Here is a 17,200-nt window from a genome sequence, read left to right on the forward strand (position 1 = left end):
CAAAGGCATGTTAAGAATGAAAATAAGGAAACATCTTAATTTTGTTTTGTTTTATTTTATTGAGTCATCAGTCAGATCTGTCCTATGAGCTTTTTCCAGATAAGAGCTCTGGATGACTCACCAGCCGAGCTGCTGCATATCACAGCGGCACGGAGGGAGACCTCAACTTCCCACCCACCAAAAACAATAAAGGTCTGTATCAAATGATGCTGAACAGCTGGACAAATGTAACACGATTGGAGAGCAGCTCTAATAGTTTAGAGTGCTGAGAGATAAACAGACAACAAACATAATTCCTCCCAAACAGGATAGAAAAATAACATCTGTCACACCCATTCATCTGCTCCCTTATCCCAATAAAACTGGGGCTTCACTGAAGCAACTGTACTGATCGAGGTAAACAAGGTCACTTAAAACTCACACGGTGGCCAACTGTTACTTAACAAACACGTAACGTTGGAGTAAAAAAGAAATCAAACAAACCAAAGCACAGACATGGGTTTCACTATCATCTGAAAAGGCATTGATTGCACATCTGTGGAAGCTTTCATCCCGTAGTAAACAATTCAGCTTTGTGACATAAAGGCATCTTAGAGTCTCGATCACACTGAAACAAATGGACGATACACTCGTGACCGCTCTGGGTCGGTGGACTCAAAAAGAAAAACAAAAAACAAAAAAAAGAAAACATACAAAATTCAAAAAGTTGAAATTAAATTCACCTTAACAAATTAAATGTGAACGCGTCGTGACAATACTGCATACAAACAGATACACGGCAGGTGTGTGATCTAAAAACCTTGCATTTAAGAGAACTTTGAGATTTTGGAGAACTGCAGAGTAAGCAAGCTTACACAGAGAGAAGACTGACAACAAGTGACAGTCGTTAGTGTTATGGTGGGGTTATACGTCCTGTACCTTGGTTGACACCTGGCACGGAGTAGCCAGGGTACAGACACGAGGGCCTTACAGGTCCCGACGGGTAAAACAGTATGAATTCTCTTCCATTGACATTGTTGTTTAAAAAACAAACAAAACAAACAAACAGCTGCATTTCAGACGTAGAGTGTCTTGGCTTTTGCCCGCTTCTTCCCATTTCCAGCCTACATGCTGAGCTAACATATAAACAGAGTGGTTTCAATGCTCCCAGTGGGCCGAGAGTAATCTGAATAAACGTTATTTTTACCCACATTTCCTTCAGCTCAGTAAAGTCGCTTTAGCAGAGTGGATAAGAAATCCTGACAGGCCAAACAGCGGAACTAAAAGTCCTGACTTAAGGTCCACCGTCTGTTGTTCGTATTACAAAGATGAGCTCAGAGAAACTGAATGCATCCTCGCTATCTGCACCAGCAGTCTAGGCACTTCCTTAGACCAGACGTTTAGCTCAGAGCCTTTTTTTTGCAACAACAGAAAATTTAACTCAATTTAGCAGCTAGTTCTGCGAATTAACAAACAAAATGTGAAAAATGACACAAATATTATATTTTTAAAAAGCATAAGACTCCTAAGGATACACAAGAGCCCCACTCTCTTTACTACTCTTCCTTCTCTGTGTTACAGTCTAAGTATTTTATGTGTCTGTGCAACAGGGAGTGGCAGTTTGTTCCTGTTGTAAAAAAGAAAGAAAGAAATGACCTTAACCGTTACCTTCTAGTCTTCACATTGTAACCTAGTGACCTCTGTGTAAAACCAAAGTCTTACAGTAAAGTGCACTTCATCTATCTGTTCCTTAATGCTTACATAATAATGCTTTAAAATAAGCACAATAACATGATTCACAGGTTTGATTCTCCCTCGAAAAGAAGACGGAGCACGGCACGGAGCCTGTTGATTCTACCAAAGTGCAGGAAAACTGTGCGCCTGAACACTTCTTAAAGAAACTCCGGCACAGACGGATCATGACTGCAAACCTGTGCGACAGCTTAAACAACTCGTTACACCCGGCATCCGCGTACCCATTCAGTAAGCGGTGCTACAAGTCTAGGTGCTTGCAGTTTCCTATGTGCAAATTTCCAGCAGTCATGCTCTTGTCTTTCAAGCCTGTATTACTGTGTCGCTGAGAAAGACGCGGCTCCTCGGTGGAGGAAGATTCCTTATCGTTGCTTATGTGCCCTTGAGCTCTTAGCCGACCTCGGAGACGTCCTGGTTCACACAGGTCTCCTAGCAGTCTCCGGTTTTCTCTGCACGTCTGCAGTCTCTCTTCTCTGAGGGCTACCTGATCCGCCCATCGCTTTTCACTGGGCCCATATCAGATTTAGGGTCTGGGGACAAGGAGCTCCAGGCAGTCTTGGAACAAGACCCCAAAGCTGGGCATGAGGAAGTCTGTGTTGCACACAAGTCGCCGATAACCCAGAAGGACTCAACAGAAGTGTCCACCCATGCATCAAGGGCCTGGCCCACCAACTGGGCATTACGCTGGGCCACCTGCATGGCAGGTTCTTGGGGAGGCAGTTTAAGCACTGAGCTCAGCTGCTGGAAGCTCTGCTCCAGGTACAAGTTCCCTGGAGGTCCTGCATGAAGCCAGCTGTCCTCTTCTAGAACAGAAGGAGAAAGAAAATCAGAAGAAGATGACATGAGTTTCTGAAAAATCCACCAAAGTTTGCAGATTTTACTGATCAAGCACCACGCACTAATGTACACCTGGGAACATTCTGCATGTTTTTATTCCCAATAAATCCAATGCAAAGATTAAGACTAACAATGAACACCATCAACTGTGCAGTCTGACATAGCCGATGTCATGTTTGCCCAGGTAGACATGGTCATTGATTACAGCACACACCAGCATTGTAGTTTATTTACTGTAGCTGATGAAGCTTGTAGGCAACACCATACAGTGTGTGTGTGTGTGTGTGTGTGTGTGTGTGTGTGTGTGTGTGTGTGTGTGTGTGTGTGTGTGTGTGTGTGTGTGTGTGTGCGCGCGCGCAAGAGAGAGAAGTTTTGGGCACTTTAAGGGGTGCATCCACTTCTTAAAACCTTTATATTGCCTTTTTTTTTTTTTCAAATAAAGCATACTGGAAACAGAAATCAAAGGTGAAAATCACACTTTTTAAGTTGATGCAATAATATTGGTTTAAAATAGTGGAAAGTAGAGAATCAGAGAATTTAATAGCCAACATTAGTTTCTTGCCGATATATCAGTATGGACTGGTATGATAAATGAGCATTAAAAAATAAATTAAATAAATAAAGGGGCAGGAAAACACCCAATAAATAGCGTTATGGGTGCTGACATCGTTTACCTAAAAACACATATTTAAATATTAGGAAATTGGTTTTAATAATGTGAAAACAAAACAAAAATATAATGTCCTGAAAAATACTTTCAGCACAGCATGCTCTTTTGGTGACTGGCTTTATTCACCAATAACAATCAGTATTAGAAAAGCTTCTGTCATTAAACCTGCATGCTCTCTTTTCCATAGAGTACTGATTGGGACAGCTATTTAAAAGTGGAACTGTAAAACTAGCAAGGCCTCCTTCTCTATCATCTTCAGCTGCATCATCTTCCAATTGGGCCTCAGGGATTCTTAAGATGTTTGCGGACATAAACAAAAACTTGCTGTTACTGTTAACCATTTGCATTCACAAAACCAGACAAACTATAAAGAAGCAAAAATAAATGCATTCACCTGATACCCATCCACTTACATTTACCAATTACAGCAGACTGAACAACAGTATGGCTTTAACTTCTGTGTGAAAGCCTGAAATGGTGTGTCACAAAATGTTGGAATGACATGACTGAAAACATTTGAAGTTCAAGACTTTTAAAGGGCACGGAGACGCCCTGTGATTGCGACAGACAGGACTGAACAAGTATTTAGGGAAAATGTAGTGCTTGACTGATTTGGTGTTTCATCATGTGATTCTGTCAAAGAAAGCGAAATAAAGAATAACATCAGCCTTATCTTTTCAAATTAAAAATGAAAACAAAGAGCTATAAATACATGTCTCACCTTTGCGTAGTGGCTCCTTGTTATTAAAAGTTAATGGCATGACAAGAAAGTGAACTTCTGCCACACGCTCCCATTGTTTTAACACCCGTACCGTCCAGGTGCCCGGCCGCAGGGGGTGCTGCAGTGGCGGTTTGTAGTGTGTGTACTCTGCATCCAAATCCACTGTAATGTCATAAGATGCCGCCACCACCAAAGCCGGGTCGACCCACACAATAGTGGCGGTGAGATTCGGACCACGTGCCCACTTCTGGACTGCCAGAGGTTCATCCAAAGGGCCGATCACCCCACCAAAGTTACGGAAGATCCTCTCTTTGGGATCCCACTCTGTGCCGATCTTAGGATAACAAAAAAAGTCATTTTTTAAAAAATATTTTAAAAAATTTATGTGACATATGTTACGTCCCTCTGCAGCCCCTAATCATCTCAATGTTTTCAGCTGGTGCTTATTGGCCACACCTAGTCAGGTGTGGATAAAACCATCTTAGGCAAGCTTCCTGGGGGAGCTCACTTGCCTTTGCCTTGGTAGCACCAGCCATTTTAGCCAACCTGCGCTGCATGTTAGGATTTAAAACCTCTTCTCACTAACACTCTGGTATTCATCTCCTTTTTTATGTTGCAGCTTTGAGCCGGGTCGTAACATAAGCGGGGGCTTGTCCGGGATCTTTGGACATTTTTGTGGAGACTGAATATCAGTTTTTTGTATTGCTTTTAAGTGGGTGAGTGAAGGTGTTCACTGTGGTTGAGCTACGTCCCTTTAGTAAGTGTGTTTCAGCTGGGTGGCTGTGCTGCCCTTCCATTGAAGCACTTGTTTGTTGTTTTAGTTTATTGTGTTTGGTGGTTATCCTGGGGGGGGGGGGTAGGCTTCAGAGTTTGGTAGAAGACTATATCTCTGGTCTGCTGCCTGCTCTCGAGTTCGCGTTTAAAGTTGCCTCGAGTCCGGTACACCACTGAAGACTAGACAGGTAAAGTTTTATTGTTTTTAGCATTTTAGGTTGGGAGTTGCGCATAGTAAATTAGTGGCAGCAAACTTGGCAGGAGGTTTGAGACCATTCAATAATTATGGTCTTGTGCCTGAGGCAGGTAGGCCGTTTTTAAGTTGGCATAATGTATGCTGTGTGTGCATATGTCAGTGTTGATGGATGCTAATGAGATCCTTGTGAGGTGAGTGTTTTGTGCTGTGACCTTTAGTGTTGTGGGGAATATGGCTACTTTTGTTGGCTCACTTGTGAGTGTTGTTGGCCAGGTGACGGCAATAACACTGAGGGGTGCTGAGCAACCCTTGATGTGATTGTTGTGTGGCCATAGCTCTCCGTTTTGTGGGTGGTCACTAGTATGCTTGCTTTACTGAACCTTGTGGATTAAAGCCTTATGTTACGACCCGGCTCAAAGCCGCAACATAAAAAAGGAGATGAATACCAGAGTGTTAGTGAGAAGAGGTTTTAAATCCTAAAATGCATAGCAGGTTGGCTAAAATGGCTGGTGCCGCAAAGGCAAGTGAGCTCCCCCAGGAAGCTTGCCTAAGGTATGCTTTTATCCACACCTGACTAGGTGTGGCCAATTAGCACCAGCTGAAAACATTGGGATGATTAGGGGCTGCAGAGGGACGTAACACATAATACAACAACACTACAAAAGAGACCCACTCCCTTCTGTTTGAAGAAGGCGAGTGAATATTCATTTCATCCAGTATTAACATACTTTTTGTTAAACTAATTAAACTTCAGTTTAGCTTTTGTCAGATCACACCTGATACAGCCACCCTAATTTTTAGATATCAGCTAGAAAATCTTCCTCATGTTGCAGTTGTCTTGATCTTGAAAGTTTGTACAAAAAAAACCTAAAGAGTGCTTACTTCCAGATTCTTGAGCCTTTCAAATTCTTTAAGGTTCTTCTCAAGGACGAGTGTAGCCTGAGGCACTGCCCACATCTCCAAAGTCTCCCTGGCCTTTGACTCCACTGCCTGGACTTCTTGGCGAACCAGGTACCCTTGGAAACGGTCATCATAAAAGTATACATGCACAGATAGAGGGAAGCCTACTGGTTCAAACCTGGGAGAAAAAAAATAGATAAATTAAACATGACAAAGAAAATAGCTTATGTGCTGTGTTAGTGACAATAACAAAGCAAAACAGAACAGACTCTCCACCTGCAGGCCTCCACATTGCTCTGAGCAGTCACCAAACTCTTCAGGCCCAGGCGAAAGAATGACAAGTAGGCTGTGAAGGCCACGTCACTGAGAGAGCCCACGCCGTCCAGCTGTTCAAACAGGCTCTCCCAATATGCCTTGATAGCAACAGTTCCTGGAGCATACTGGCCATACAGGTGAGTGTCCAGGATGTCTATGGCCTCCTGGTTCACCGAGGACTCAAACTTGCGGGCAAAGAATGTTGGACGGGTCAGTTGCTGTGGATGAGGAAGAGAAAATAGCAAAAACATATTTGACAAAGAATTAGAATTTAGTTAAAGTCAGTTTGATTTAGCATTAAATAAAGCCCTTCTTCTGTAAAGTATCTGCAGCTCTGCCCTTGTGCTTTTTCAAAACCACCGGACTCTGTTGACAAAAACAGTGATTTCCCATCTTACAGAAACAGGGCTCATTAGTCTACTTTGTGTGCCTTTCCTTGCTTGCAGTCAGAACTAACCCCAAAGAACCAGGAGCCAGATGGTAATACAAACTAATTGATTGAGGGAACAATTTCCATTCATGTTTTTGTCATTAGAATCATTTCTTTGTTTGACATAGCTTTACCTGTTGGCAGAGAAAATAATCTAAACACACCATTCCTCATATGCAATTCTTTTAGGTGGCTAAAATGTGTTTTGTCATCTACTGAAGATAATATACTGACTGAATCAGAACCTCACAGACTATCACTGAATGAAAACATTTTCCCAAGTGAAACAATTAATCAGAAAGAAATACTTAAAATGTTTTTAAACATAACCTAGTACTAGCAAAGTGTGCCTAACAAAGTGGCCACTGAGTGTATATGGCTTCTGTCTATATCACCCAGCCCTGTTTTTTTTTTTTTTTTTTTTTTAAAGTGGCATCCTCTGTTGAACTCACCTGGATTCGAACGAGGTCTTGTGGTTTAAAATCGTTGGGAGAGCAGCCACACCAGTCAACAATGTGCTTGTACTGACATTTACAGCCCAGCTTACGGTTCCAGTTGGTGACGCGCAGGTTATTGTCCACCAGGGTGTCACACATGAGACTGTTCCCGAGCACTGTGTGGAAGAAAGACTGGGAAGAAAGGGTAGGAGTAGGTACGTTATTTCTTCACTGTGTGAGAAAACAGAGTGTGGCCAAGTGTTGTGTCCAAATTAAGCTTGTGTAAACCATCAAATATACGTACAAACTGTTTCTAACCACAGTCTAAATTACAAAAAGGTCACAGCTCTATAGCGGTGAACACACAACTCTTCTGAGACCAAACTACACAAATAAAATATAGCGAAGCCTCCTCTCATCTTGCACTTCTGCTGCACGCTGTGCCAGAAAGCTTAAAGTATTACATTATCTCTGCTGCTAGGCTCTTCTGATTTGGCAGGGGACGACGAGCCTGAGACAGGCTTGTATATGAAACTGTCTCAACAACGGGAGATAAACAGACTGCCTACAGCTCGCTTACCTCAGCAGGAAGCAGAGCGTAGGAATAGAACTGCTTCAGCCCCGACACAAGCTCGTCCTGGGAGTTGATGACGTATTCCACAAAACGGCGGGTGAGTGCAAACCAATCGGAGCCGCCTGAGACCTCCAGGCCTTCGGGGATGTTGCGCTCGCCTAGACGCCACATGTGGTTGTCACACTCGTGGAAGAGACGGTCAAGGCCCTGCTTCTTAATAAACCTGGAACACAGGACACAGCTGAAAATGATGGGTGGAAGAGACACGAGTGAAGGTATTTGCACCATTTATCGCAGTAAATGATAAACAACTGTAACACTGCATTAAATAATGGATCTGACAGAGCTCTTTGCTCCCCAGCTCACCTGTATCTGCAGCAATATTTAAATACACTTCTATTTGCTGAGAATTTATAGAGCAACTTTTTGTGATTTCATTCATTAAGATTGTTCAGTTACAGTTTTTCTGTAGTATTAAAAGGTGTGTCAAATGTAATTTATTATAAGTCAAAATGCCATCCCGATGTCAGTATTTGCAGACTGTGCTGCCTTTATGTAGCAAACTCACCGGGCATTCTCTCTCCCATGGGACTTGAGAAAGTTCTTATCTCTGTGCAGCGACAGGAAAGCCACCAGTTCATCATTGGTCCTGCAGGAGGGCATTATGGTGAGAATTGAAAGGAGGAAGGGTTATGTTGAAGCAGGAGAGCAAAAAAAGGGCCATCTACAGGGTTCTTTGGACTGTGTTATGAGTATTCTGCTAGCTGAAATAAACTACTCTGGACACACTACAGAAAACATTGTCTTTCTGTGTGTATCCAAGCAAGCCTTTCCCCTTGAGATGGTTCAGGTGGACTAACAGCTGCTTTGTTAGGGGTTCAAAGCTGCCCCAGAAACAAGCCAGCCAAAACTGATTCATGCCCAAAATAATTCATTTGAAGCTGCCACTAGATTCTCTTATCTGCCAACTGTTAAGTTTCTTTTTAATGTTGCTGTAAAAAGCGCCGTAATTGTAGGTGTAGTTTTGCGAAAGGGAAAGAGGCATTCAAAAATAATGAAAAATGGCTCAAGATACAAACTTTGAGGGAATACAACAAACACAAAGTAGGTTGAAGAGGTAGTGCACACTAAAATGCTTTATTTAGCTCTAAAATAAACTTCACTGTGACAAATAGCATGAAAATAGCTCAAGACACCCTCTTCTGTTTGGGATTATGAAAGATAAGTGGTGTAACCAACTGTTAAGTTTCTTTTAACAGGAGCAGAAGCAACACCATGCTGCAATGTTTCACTACACACCCACACGTCTCAGCACTGCTTTTGATGGCAGGACACTGAACTGATAGCAAGAGGGCGAGAGAGTCAAAGACAGCTTTGGGCATTACTAGGGCTTCAGGTAAAAGCTTGAATTTATACAGTTTATGACCATCCTGATCTCCCATGACCCTCTGTGGCAGAGGTTCATTGACAATCTGTCTAATCCTCTTTTTTTTCACTTGGCCTGAGATTCACTGAGCAACTCCTGCCTCATATCTATGTCCCCTCTTCAGTAACCCATCTAAACTCAAAGCATCTTTTTTTAAAAATCTTGCACTGAATGGATTTAGGCTCAAATGTGGGAGTGAATGTACACCTTAGGTAAAGTGCAACAAACATATTTAACATTTTCTGCCATGATCTAACAGCAAAGATTAGCTGTTGAGTTTATTTCTGTGTATATGTGTGACCAACCTAGTTGGAAAGTCTGTGGCACTGAGATTGATGAAAAAATCCCACTTCCAGTCCAGCATGGAGAGCAGATCCTGCATGCTGCGTAGGTAGGCTTTGAGAAGGCTGGCTCCTCCCCAGATGGTGACCATGCGCCATGGCGTGGCTCTCACATTTGGGTACTGCTGGGCTATCTGCAGGACCTCCCGATGCATGTAGCCAGACCGCTGTCAGAGTTTTAAAACCAAAAGTCAGTTAAAGAGTTAAATGAGGAGAGGCTGCTTCTGAAACAAAAGCATAATCTACTTTTAGCTTTGTTCTCACAGAGCTGCAGCTGCCACTGTGCCAAGACCATCACACAAAACTGGCTCGTGTTGAAAGAGAATTTGATCTGAGAAGAACAACAGCCACATGGTGCTCTGTGCTGAGGGTCATAATGACGATAGTGGAAGAATCAAAATTAGTTTCTGTTGCTGGCTGTTCCTCCTTTAGGTGACTGCAGGTGAGACAAAAATAAATGAACTGAGCTTAAAAGATAGTCTGGAACAAACCACAGTGTGGGGATTAAAGGAAGAAATAGAGGCTGCTGAGCTGCCAAGCTTTATGCAGCGGTATTAAAAATTGAGTGAGTGAACATGTGACCACTGCAAGTGTCTGAAATATGCAAGAAACCAACAATAGAATAGAATTCAGAAGTGCTTTAGCCATGATATAGATATATTACAATATATATTAGCAATAATATAGATATGTAAGTATCTATTACATAATATGTATATTACAGAAATGGGTCTATTACGGTATGTAATATGTACACGGTATGAAGTATGTTATGAATATGCTATAACTATAAGTATGTACAGGCTGTACAACTGAAGGTTCAACAATTCTTTTTATTATTTCTACTTGGAACTTAAATGGATTAATTATAACCTAATTAACAAGGGGCTTGTTCACAAATAAGGACAGCTAATAAACGTTGTGAAGCAATAAATGGGCAGTTTAGGGAGACACAGACACTTCGAAAGTGACTGTTTGGGGACACAAAGTCCAATTGTGTTTAGCAAAGCATGAACAAAGGGTATCGATTCTGTCTTGTATATTTAAAAGAGGACAAAAAGATTGTATAGTATGAAAAGGGTATACAGTTTTTTTGCAGAAATTAGAAAATAGGAGAACGAATGGTAAAAGAGTAGCTCGCCTTTAAACAGGAGAAGAAGAGGACAGGATAAGAGGGAGCAGAGCAGTTGGCAGACATTTTCTAGGACAAACCTGACCTGTTTTACAGCCTCATCTCTCAAACAGGCTTTTGCCTCTGAGATGGATGAGGTTAGGCAAGCAAAGTATCTAAGACTGTGTCTGTGGTGTGATTGTCCTACTGACGTCTTATCCATCATTGCCTCCGGTGAGCTGCTCTGCCGTCCCTTGGCAGCAGAACAGAGCAACTCCCTACGTCTCCACAACCTTTCCGGCAACACAGGTGCACTGAGAACAGGCACCTGTTTCTCTGCTGTCTCTGCTCAACACACCTGAGGTCCCTGCCTCAGTACCAGCCGTGCATTTGTCTTTTGCCTTCCGGCTGCACATGACAGCAGACCTTTCCTCCACTAAATCCAGCCCCTAAGAATAACCACACTTTGCTCTATCCAGGCTAATCCCCTTTACTACACTGTGAGACCCGTGGGATAAATTTAACCTTCATAATGCAAGAAGATCTAACTGGGAAAAGCATCTGTGAGTGCACCAAACGCATACTGTTTAATATAATATTTAAGCACCAAAAATAATACTGTCTAAAGAGACAGCATGGCAGTTGAAGCTCTGTAATTACCTTATCCACATGGATGTAGTAATAGTGGTCACGGTGATAAATGGCTTTGATGAGACGTTTGAGCTGCCGTACAGCACGGCCGTGGACCATCAGAACGAAAGCCACCCTGATGGGGTTCTCCACTTCGGATAGGCCGTCTTCCAGCTCACCAACAGCCTGAACTGGGTGTGACACACCTGTCCCAACAGGACAGACAAATATAACTGACTCAGTAGGCTTGGGGGCACCTCTAAGCTAGCTGTTTAACAGGCACTATTAATGGATTGAAAGAGATTTAATTTTACCATGTTACATCTCTGAAGTATTCAAAATCTAAAAGGGTTTTCTTTTACTTTCTTTTTTGACAAAGTGTCCAACTCAGCAACACTGCAAGCTGCATTTACAGTAATGGCACAACTGAGCCAGAGGCGTGGGTTGACTCTTTTGGCCCAGTGCAACCCCTGCATTATACTGCAGTTGCAAACAAGTTCCCTAAATGTGGCTATATAATCAGAGACATTTGCCGATCTATAATGTATAACCCTAAAACTAAGCATAGCAATGGGCAAAAGATGGAAAAATTCTTCTGAGTTAAGGACACGAAACAGCTATTTGTTGAGTTTATCATAGTGGGTCAAATCTTTTTGTTTTTAGTATTTGAATTTAGTACATTTTTAATTATGTACCAAAGAAAACTGTAACAGCTACAACACTGTTAGACTGAAAAATAACAAAATCTATAAAACAAAATTATCCTATAACTGTCAAGGAAATTTGGCAACGAAGAATGTCTTGACTGAAAATGCACTGGTGAGTTAAAAATTACAGTAAATGTCAAAAAGTGTCATTTTGTTCATTTTTTACATTCATCTCCTTTCACGTTGAAGTTTGTAGACTACAAGCGATTATAAACACACATGCAAACTTTAGCGGGTTCTCACCAAGCTGAGGGCAGAACTGAGGGAGTGACTCTGGCATGAGCTGCCCAGCCTGATGCTGGCACACGATGTTGGCAATCTCCTGTCTGCACTGCTGTGACGCGGCGCGGTGCAGAGCAGACAGCGCATCTTTTCCTATGATATCACATTTAGGCACAAAGTCACTGTTGGGGGCTTGGTGCGCCCCGTCCACGCTGCCTGGCTCTCCTGGTATGGCAGCAGCAGGTAACTTGCCTGCCCCGTCTGGGCCGCTGCGGATCTCGCTAAGGTTACGGCTGCTGGAGAGATCGTGGGGGACTACACCATCTACTCCAACCCCTGTCATTCCCCGTTCCTGGGGGGTCTTCAGCCTGATGTTGGGCTTCCCTCCACGGCGGCTGCTCCCTTTCCTCAGTGCACTGGCACCATTGCTTCCCTTGTTTCTCCCCGACAATGAATTCTGTGCGTTGTCTTTCTTGGGGTCCTGGTTGTCGTGGTCAGGCAGCTTAGACTGTCTTAGTTTTCTCTGAGGAAAGCGAGAGAGCAGACACATGAGACATATTTTAAATCCTGCTCTGTTGCCAGTCATTCCATAAGAATATCTTGGACAACCACTACTGAGAGGAGGCGTTATTTCTTTGGAGTCATAATGAATCATAATGAATCCACAGAAATGACACATAAGGTAAACAAAGACCTCGACTAGGGCAGCAGTAGACAGAGCCCCAGAGGGAAGGATGTGTTTACTTGCTTTTGTTTTTTTTCATTCTGCCGATCTGGGTTATTTTTAGCTGAGCCTCTGCCTTTTTATGGAGCTAATCTGCAAAAAGTGGACAGTCACACATGATTCCAGTGATTCACTGTACTGACCTGAGTTTCCTCCCTCTGGCCAAAATCACAGGCAGGAAAAATGCACACACATGCAAGTAGGTCACATGTTTACAGCCCCTTCATACACACATTAAGAAGTGACAATTTGGCAAATTTACTTGCACTTTAGTGCTAAAATTATCTCACAGAGCTCAGGGGGATTTTGTGACAAATTAACAACTATATTCTATCATTTTAGTTTATTATAAAAAAAATCTGTAAAGCACTAACTTTGATAGTGTTTGACTGTAACCTCTTAAAAATTAAACCAAGGCTTGAGAGCTTCCTTAAAATGTCAAGATAAGACCTTCTTATAAATGCTTTCACATAATAAAATCAGTGAAGTGTCCCACTGCTGCAGTCTCTGGCTGTAAAATCTCCAAATGTTAAGTCCACCCAGTGTTTGTCATATAGTTATACTTTTGTGAAAATGTCAACATAAAAGGGAAAGATCAGCTTGGGGGCAGGTGCAGAGCTGCCCGTTTTCCCCAGCAGGAAAATTATGTAAACACTAATGAAAGCTAGAAAGGTCTCTTTCCTCAAGTGCAAAAAACAAAACAAAAGAATGCATCATAGAGAATAGTGTGTTATCATCTAAACTGATGTTGTATCAAAACGAAAGAGGACCCAGTTTAAGTTTTACATCTAAGGCTCGGTTTCAAAGCAAAAACTTGGAGTGAATCAGTCTCACTGGAGTAGAAATCACACCTCGAAAAATAAAGGCAGAGGATTTTTTTGGAGGGAAACACACATACACGCACACAGTTTAAGCCATTTTAAATCTTCTAGCCAAATAACATCATAGTTTTGGCACACTAAATTACTGGTTCATATAAAAAGTCCCTTCAAAATATTCATTTGGAGAAGAGAAAGAAGAAGAGCGAGTGGGCTGAGAGTGTTCTGCCTCTGTCAGAAGTTATGGTAAAACGTGGGCCCGCTCATTCGCCTCACACCGCTGGCACCCCGACAGCCCAGAGATTGTGGGAACAGAAGATGGACCGGGCCTGTGCGGTGGGACGAGGAGCCAGATAATACATGGCCAACACACCAGCTGCCAACCAATAAAGCAAAGTCAGCTACTGGCTGCCAACTGCAGTCTCAAATCCAATACAGTAAGAGGGATTGTGAAGTAAACTTACACGGCAGTCAGTGCAGTGCAAACCTACTGGAAGATGCTTATATGCATTTAAGGAACCTTGCCATCTTTCTGAGAAATTATGACACCATACATGTCAACTCATCAAGAAAGCTTTGCTTCCTTTAATCGGTGTAAGAGCGGGTGCTTTAGTAACGTCTATGTCAATTTCACAACACTCAAAGGCCAAACGAAACACAACCTCAGCTTCTGTGGAAGTACTGGGAGGAAATCTGTGGTCTGACCAGCTGCACGACACTAACTCAGAATAGGCCTTAGAGAGTGACTACCCATGTTGCCTTACTTAACAAAGATTTATCCTTTTTTTGCCATTTCTGACCTTTTCATAAACAAAATTGTATTTGATGCAAAACGCCACAGCTGCAAAATGTGCCATTAATACGGCATAAATATGTAAAAATGGCAACAAAAACTTTTTGTTCTGAAAATCAAATTCCTGTAAAATTCAATTAAAAAAAAAAAATAAATAAAAACATTAGTGGGATGATAACAACAAGCATGTTTGCCAGCAAACATTCATAAGAAAGCTCCTTAGTTTTCAGCTGCCAGGTGACATGTTTTTGTGCAGAAAGCCAAGCACGCAGCACGGGCTAACATTTCAATTTTCCTTATCACTTGTGTTCACAGCTTTTAATTAACGCCATCATGTCAAAAAAAATGTATTGATTCAAAGGCAAGCCAGGCAGCCTCTTTACTTTCCAATTAAAGTCGAGTGAAACCATATCAGCGTTGCCATCTGCTGAAGCGTGAAGCTGCAGCAGCAGCAGCGAGCACTCAGCTCTGCAGGAGAACCCGGGCGTACAGAGGGTGATACGAGGATGACAAGCGTCATGTCTTCTTCTGTCCTCGCAATCCTTTCGCTCTTCTGCCCAAGGGATTTAATATAACGCATGTGACCGTGTTCACACATGCACTGCCAGACGCTGATTAGAGCAGATGCAAGATAAGGCTGAGCACGGGGAGACCGTTCAGAGGTGAAGTGATGATTAATGTGCACGCTCAAGTCAGAAATTTGATTCTGCATCTGCGAGAGTGCAAACATGCAGAGACCAAATGCTGACATTTGCATAGATGTCTGCCAACATAGCTGCATATAGAGCTGACATTTGTGCTGAGTGGTAGTGCCACAACTTCAGGCCCCAAAGATTAAAAACAGTCAATAAATAAATCTGATTAACAGTGAAGCAAACAACCAGTGCAGCTCTTTTCCCATCCACCTGCACACCTTTTAACTTTAAGGCCATTATGCTTTCACCTGAGACACTCAACAGCAACCCCGAGGTGCAGTTGAGCTTCTATAAAGTAGTGTGCACTTCTGCTCATTTAGAAACACAGAAGAGCTGCATTTAAAGACAGAAAACCACAGCCCTGCAGACATTTCTCTTATCTTTGCTGAGGCATGTTTAAGCATGAATACAACTGATGGAACAGCAAACAGAAACAGGTGATGAAAGCCGGAGCCTCTCTCAAAATCACTTCAGCAAGAAAAGTTGACTCACTTGCTGCATTTAAAGGAAATGATTTATTTATTTAGTCTAGCATCACCATCTGACCGATTAGCTCATGGTTTAAACTGAAGTGGTCAGCAGCAAATCATTTCCTTGGCAAACAGAGGCTACTGTCCACAGAGTAATGACCCATCTTTTTCCCTTTTTCTGAAGGAACAGCCAAACATCTTTCCCTCCCCTCCCGCTCGGCCACTGTTACATCTGTTGCCTGCCTTAAACCTTGCCAGGCACAGAACTTCAATCTATCCATATTGGAAAAAATATTACACAACCCCATTGCTTGATACATCACTATGGTGAGCTGGCAGGGCTCCCACCTCAGTTTTCAGTGTGCATTCCTGTGGCTCCATCATCACTGGTGTGCCTCAAAAAATGAGTCCTGTACACGCATGGTTCCCCTATCTATGTTAACAGCTCAGGTTACCTGACTTAGAGGGAGAACTGGAACAGAAACTGCCTCAAGGTAGCGCACTCCAGGTGTGCCAGGGAGACGCAGGGATAAAATTCCCACACAAGACTTGGCTACTGTCGAAGAAACGGTTTCAGTGGTATGTAGGAGAGGCAGCTCTCTGCTGAACTTTTCTCTTGCATTTATACTCCCCTGTATGTTTTGGTATGACTCATTGCTAATTGAAAGTCACAGAACAGCCACAAGCACATCACAGTCCACAGGTTGATATAAATAAGTAGGAAACATAAAACAAAAGAGATCCAAGTCATCCTGGAACTACTACATGAAGGCGGTCCTGCTCACACTGATGAAGTGTTTGGGATCAATGAATCACCAGTCTGTTCTCATGCTCCCTCAAACTTACATTACTTCATAGCATACTATTCGTCTTAGATATTCCCCTCCGTCTGTTTTTCATCACATTTTAACAACGCCATGGTTTCCAAAAGAAATAAACATGAGCGGTGGTACCCAAGCTCACCGCTGTTCCTTAAACAAGTTAACTACCACTTAACTACTCCTCTGGTTTCATGGCTGTGACAGTCTAGCAACGAATACTTTCTCACCAGGTAGTGTGGTCAATGAGAGACTGAGGAACAGACAGACACGCAGGCAGGTAGGTAAGTAGGAGGGCTGGACAGGGCTGGTCCGTTGTGCTGAAATGTTTGGGAGCAGCGCTCTTCCCCAACTGCTAACAGCTAACATCAGCTATAACTCATAGGGGGCTAAGTGCTAACGGCTAGCTCTACAATTAAACCAAAGCGAATAGCTGTCACGCCAAATACACCCGGAGGATCGGTTCCTCACCTCTGCCTCGCCTTCTTCCAGACTTCTCAGACTCCATACCACAAGCCCTTGAATCAGGAGGATAGTTAATGCGGCGGCAATCGCTAGTTTATATCGTCGGAGCAGCTTCTGCACTCGAACGCTGGCCACCATTTTTCCGACTCCGGTTGACTGGGAGCGCGTGCAGGGCTCATTCTGAGCGGCGCGCCCACGCGGGGTCGCTCAACATCACGGTTTGCTGGAAAAAGTTATAAAGACGATTAGAACTGCTTATAATAATAATTATTATTATTTGTTTATTTGACTGTATTTTATAGCGTTCACTCGCATTAGTTTTTTATATTTCCAATGGCCTGAAATAAAATTAAATAAGTAAACGTTCTTTTTTTTAATTCATTTTCTATTTTTTT

The 17,200-nt window shown here is 42.7% G+C and overlaps 1 protein-coding gene across 2 annotated transcripts; it reads right to left on the reverse strand.

Annotated features, from left to right (window-relative positions):
- Positions 1-39: 39 nt before the first annotated feature.
- Positions 40-16,991, reverse strand: xylt2 (xylosyltransferase II). Of its 2 annotated transcripts, none has more exons than XM_085156815.1 (11): positions 16,812-16,991; positions 12,044-12,545; positions 11,124-11,299; positions 9,317-9,519; positions 8,154-8,234; positions 7,592-7,808; positions 7,027-7,203; positions 6,106-6,362; positions 5,812-6,007; positions 3,960-4,293; positions 40-2,534 (listed from the first exon to the last, which is right to left on the reverse strand). In XM_085156815.1, exons 1-11 carry the CDS (start codon positions 16,941-16,943, stop codon positions 2,212-2,214), a joined length of 2,598 nt encoding a protein of 865 aa, XP_085012941.1. In that variant the 5' UTR covers positions 16,944-16,991; the 3' UTR covers positions 40-2,211. The 2 variants fall into 2 exon arrangements, with proteins under 2 accessions (XP_085012941.1, XP_085012942.1); XM_085156816.1 differs by lacking the exon at positions 16,812-16,991 and adding an exon at positions 16,571-16,798.
- Between the last annotated feature and the right edge of the window lie 209 nt (positions 16,992-17,200).

Source organism: Neolamprologus multifasciatus, chromosome 4 (assembly GCF_963576455.1).
Source record: "Neolamprologus multifasciatus chromosome 4, fNeoMul1.2, whole genome shotgun sequence".
NCBI lineage: Eukaryota > Metazoa > Chordata > Actinopteri > Cichliformes > Cichlidae > Neolamprologus > Neolamprologus multifasciatus.

What these genes read in the sequence shown, in the direction of transcription:
- xylt2 (XM_085156815.1), bottom strand. Translation starts at nt 16,943, where the DNA reads ATGGTGGCCAGCGTTCGAGTGCAGAAGCTGCTCCGACGATATAAACTA. An exon ending in TGGAAGAAGGCGAGGCAGAG is followed by an intron (nt 12,546 to 16,811) that starts GTGAGGAACCGA and finishes CGCTTTCCTCAG; the next exon opens with AGAAAACTAAGACAGTCTAA. An exon ending in TCAGTTCTGCCCTCAGCTTG is followed by an intron (nt 11,300 to 12,043) that starts GTGAGAACCCGC and finishes CTGTTGGGACAG; the next exon opens with GTGTGTCACACCCAGTTCAG.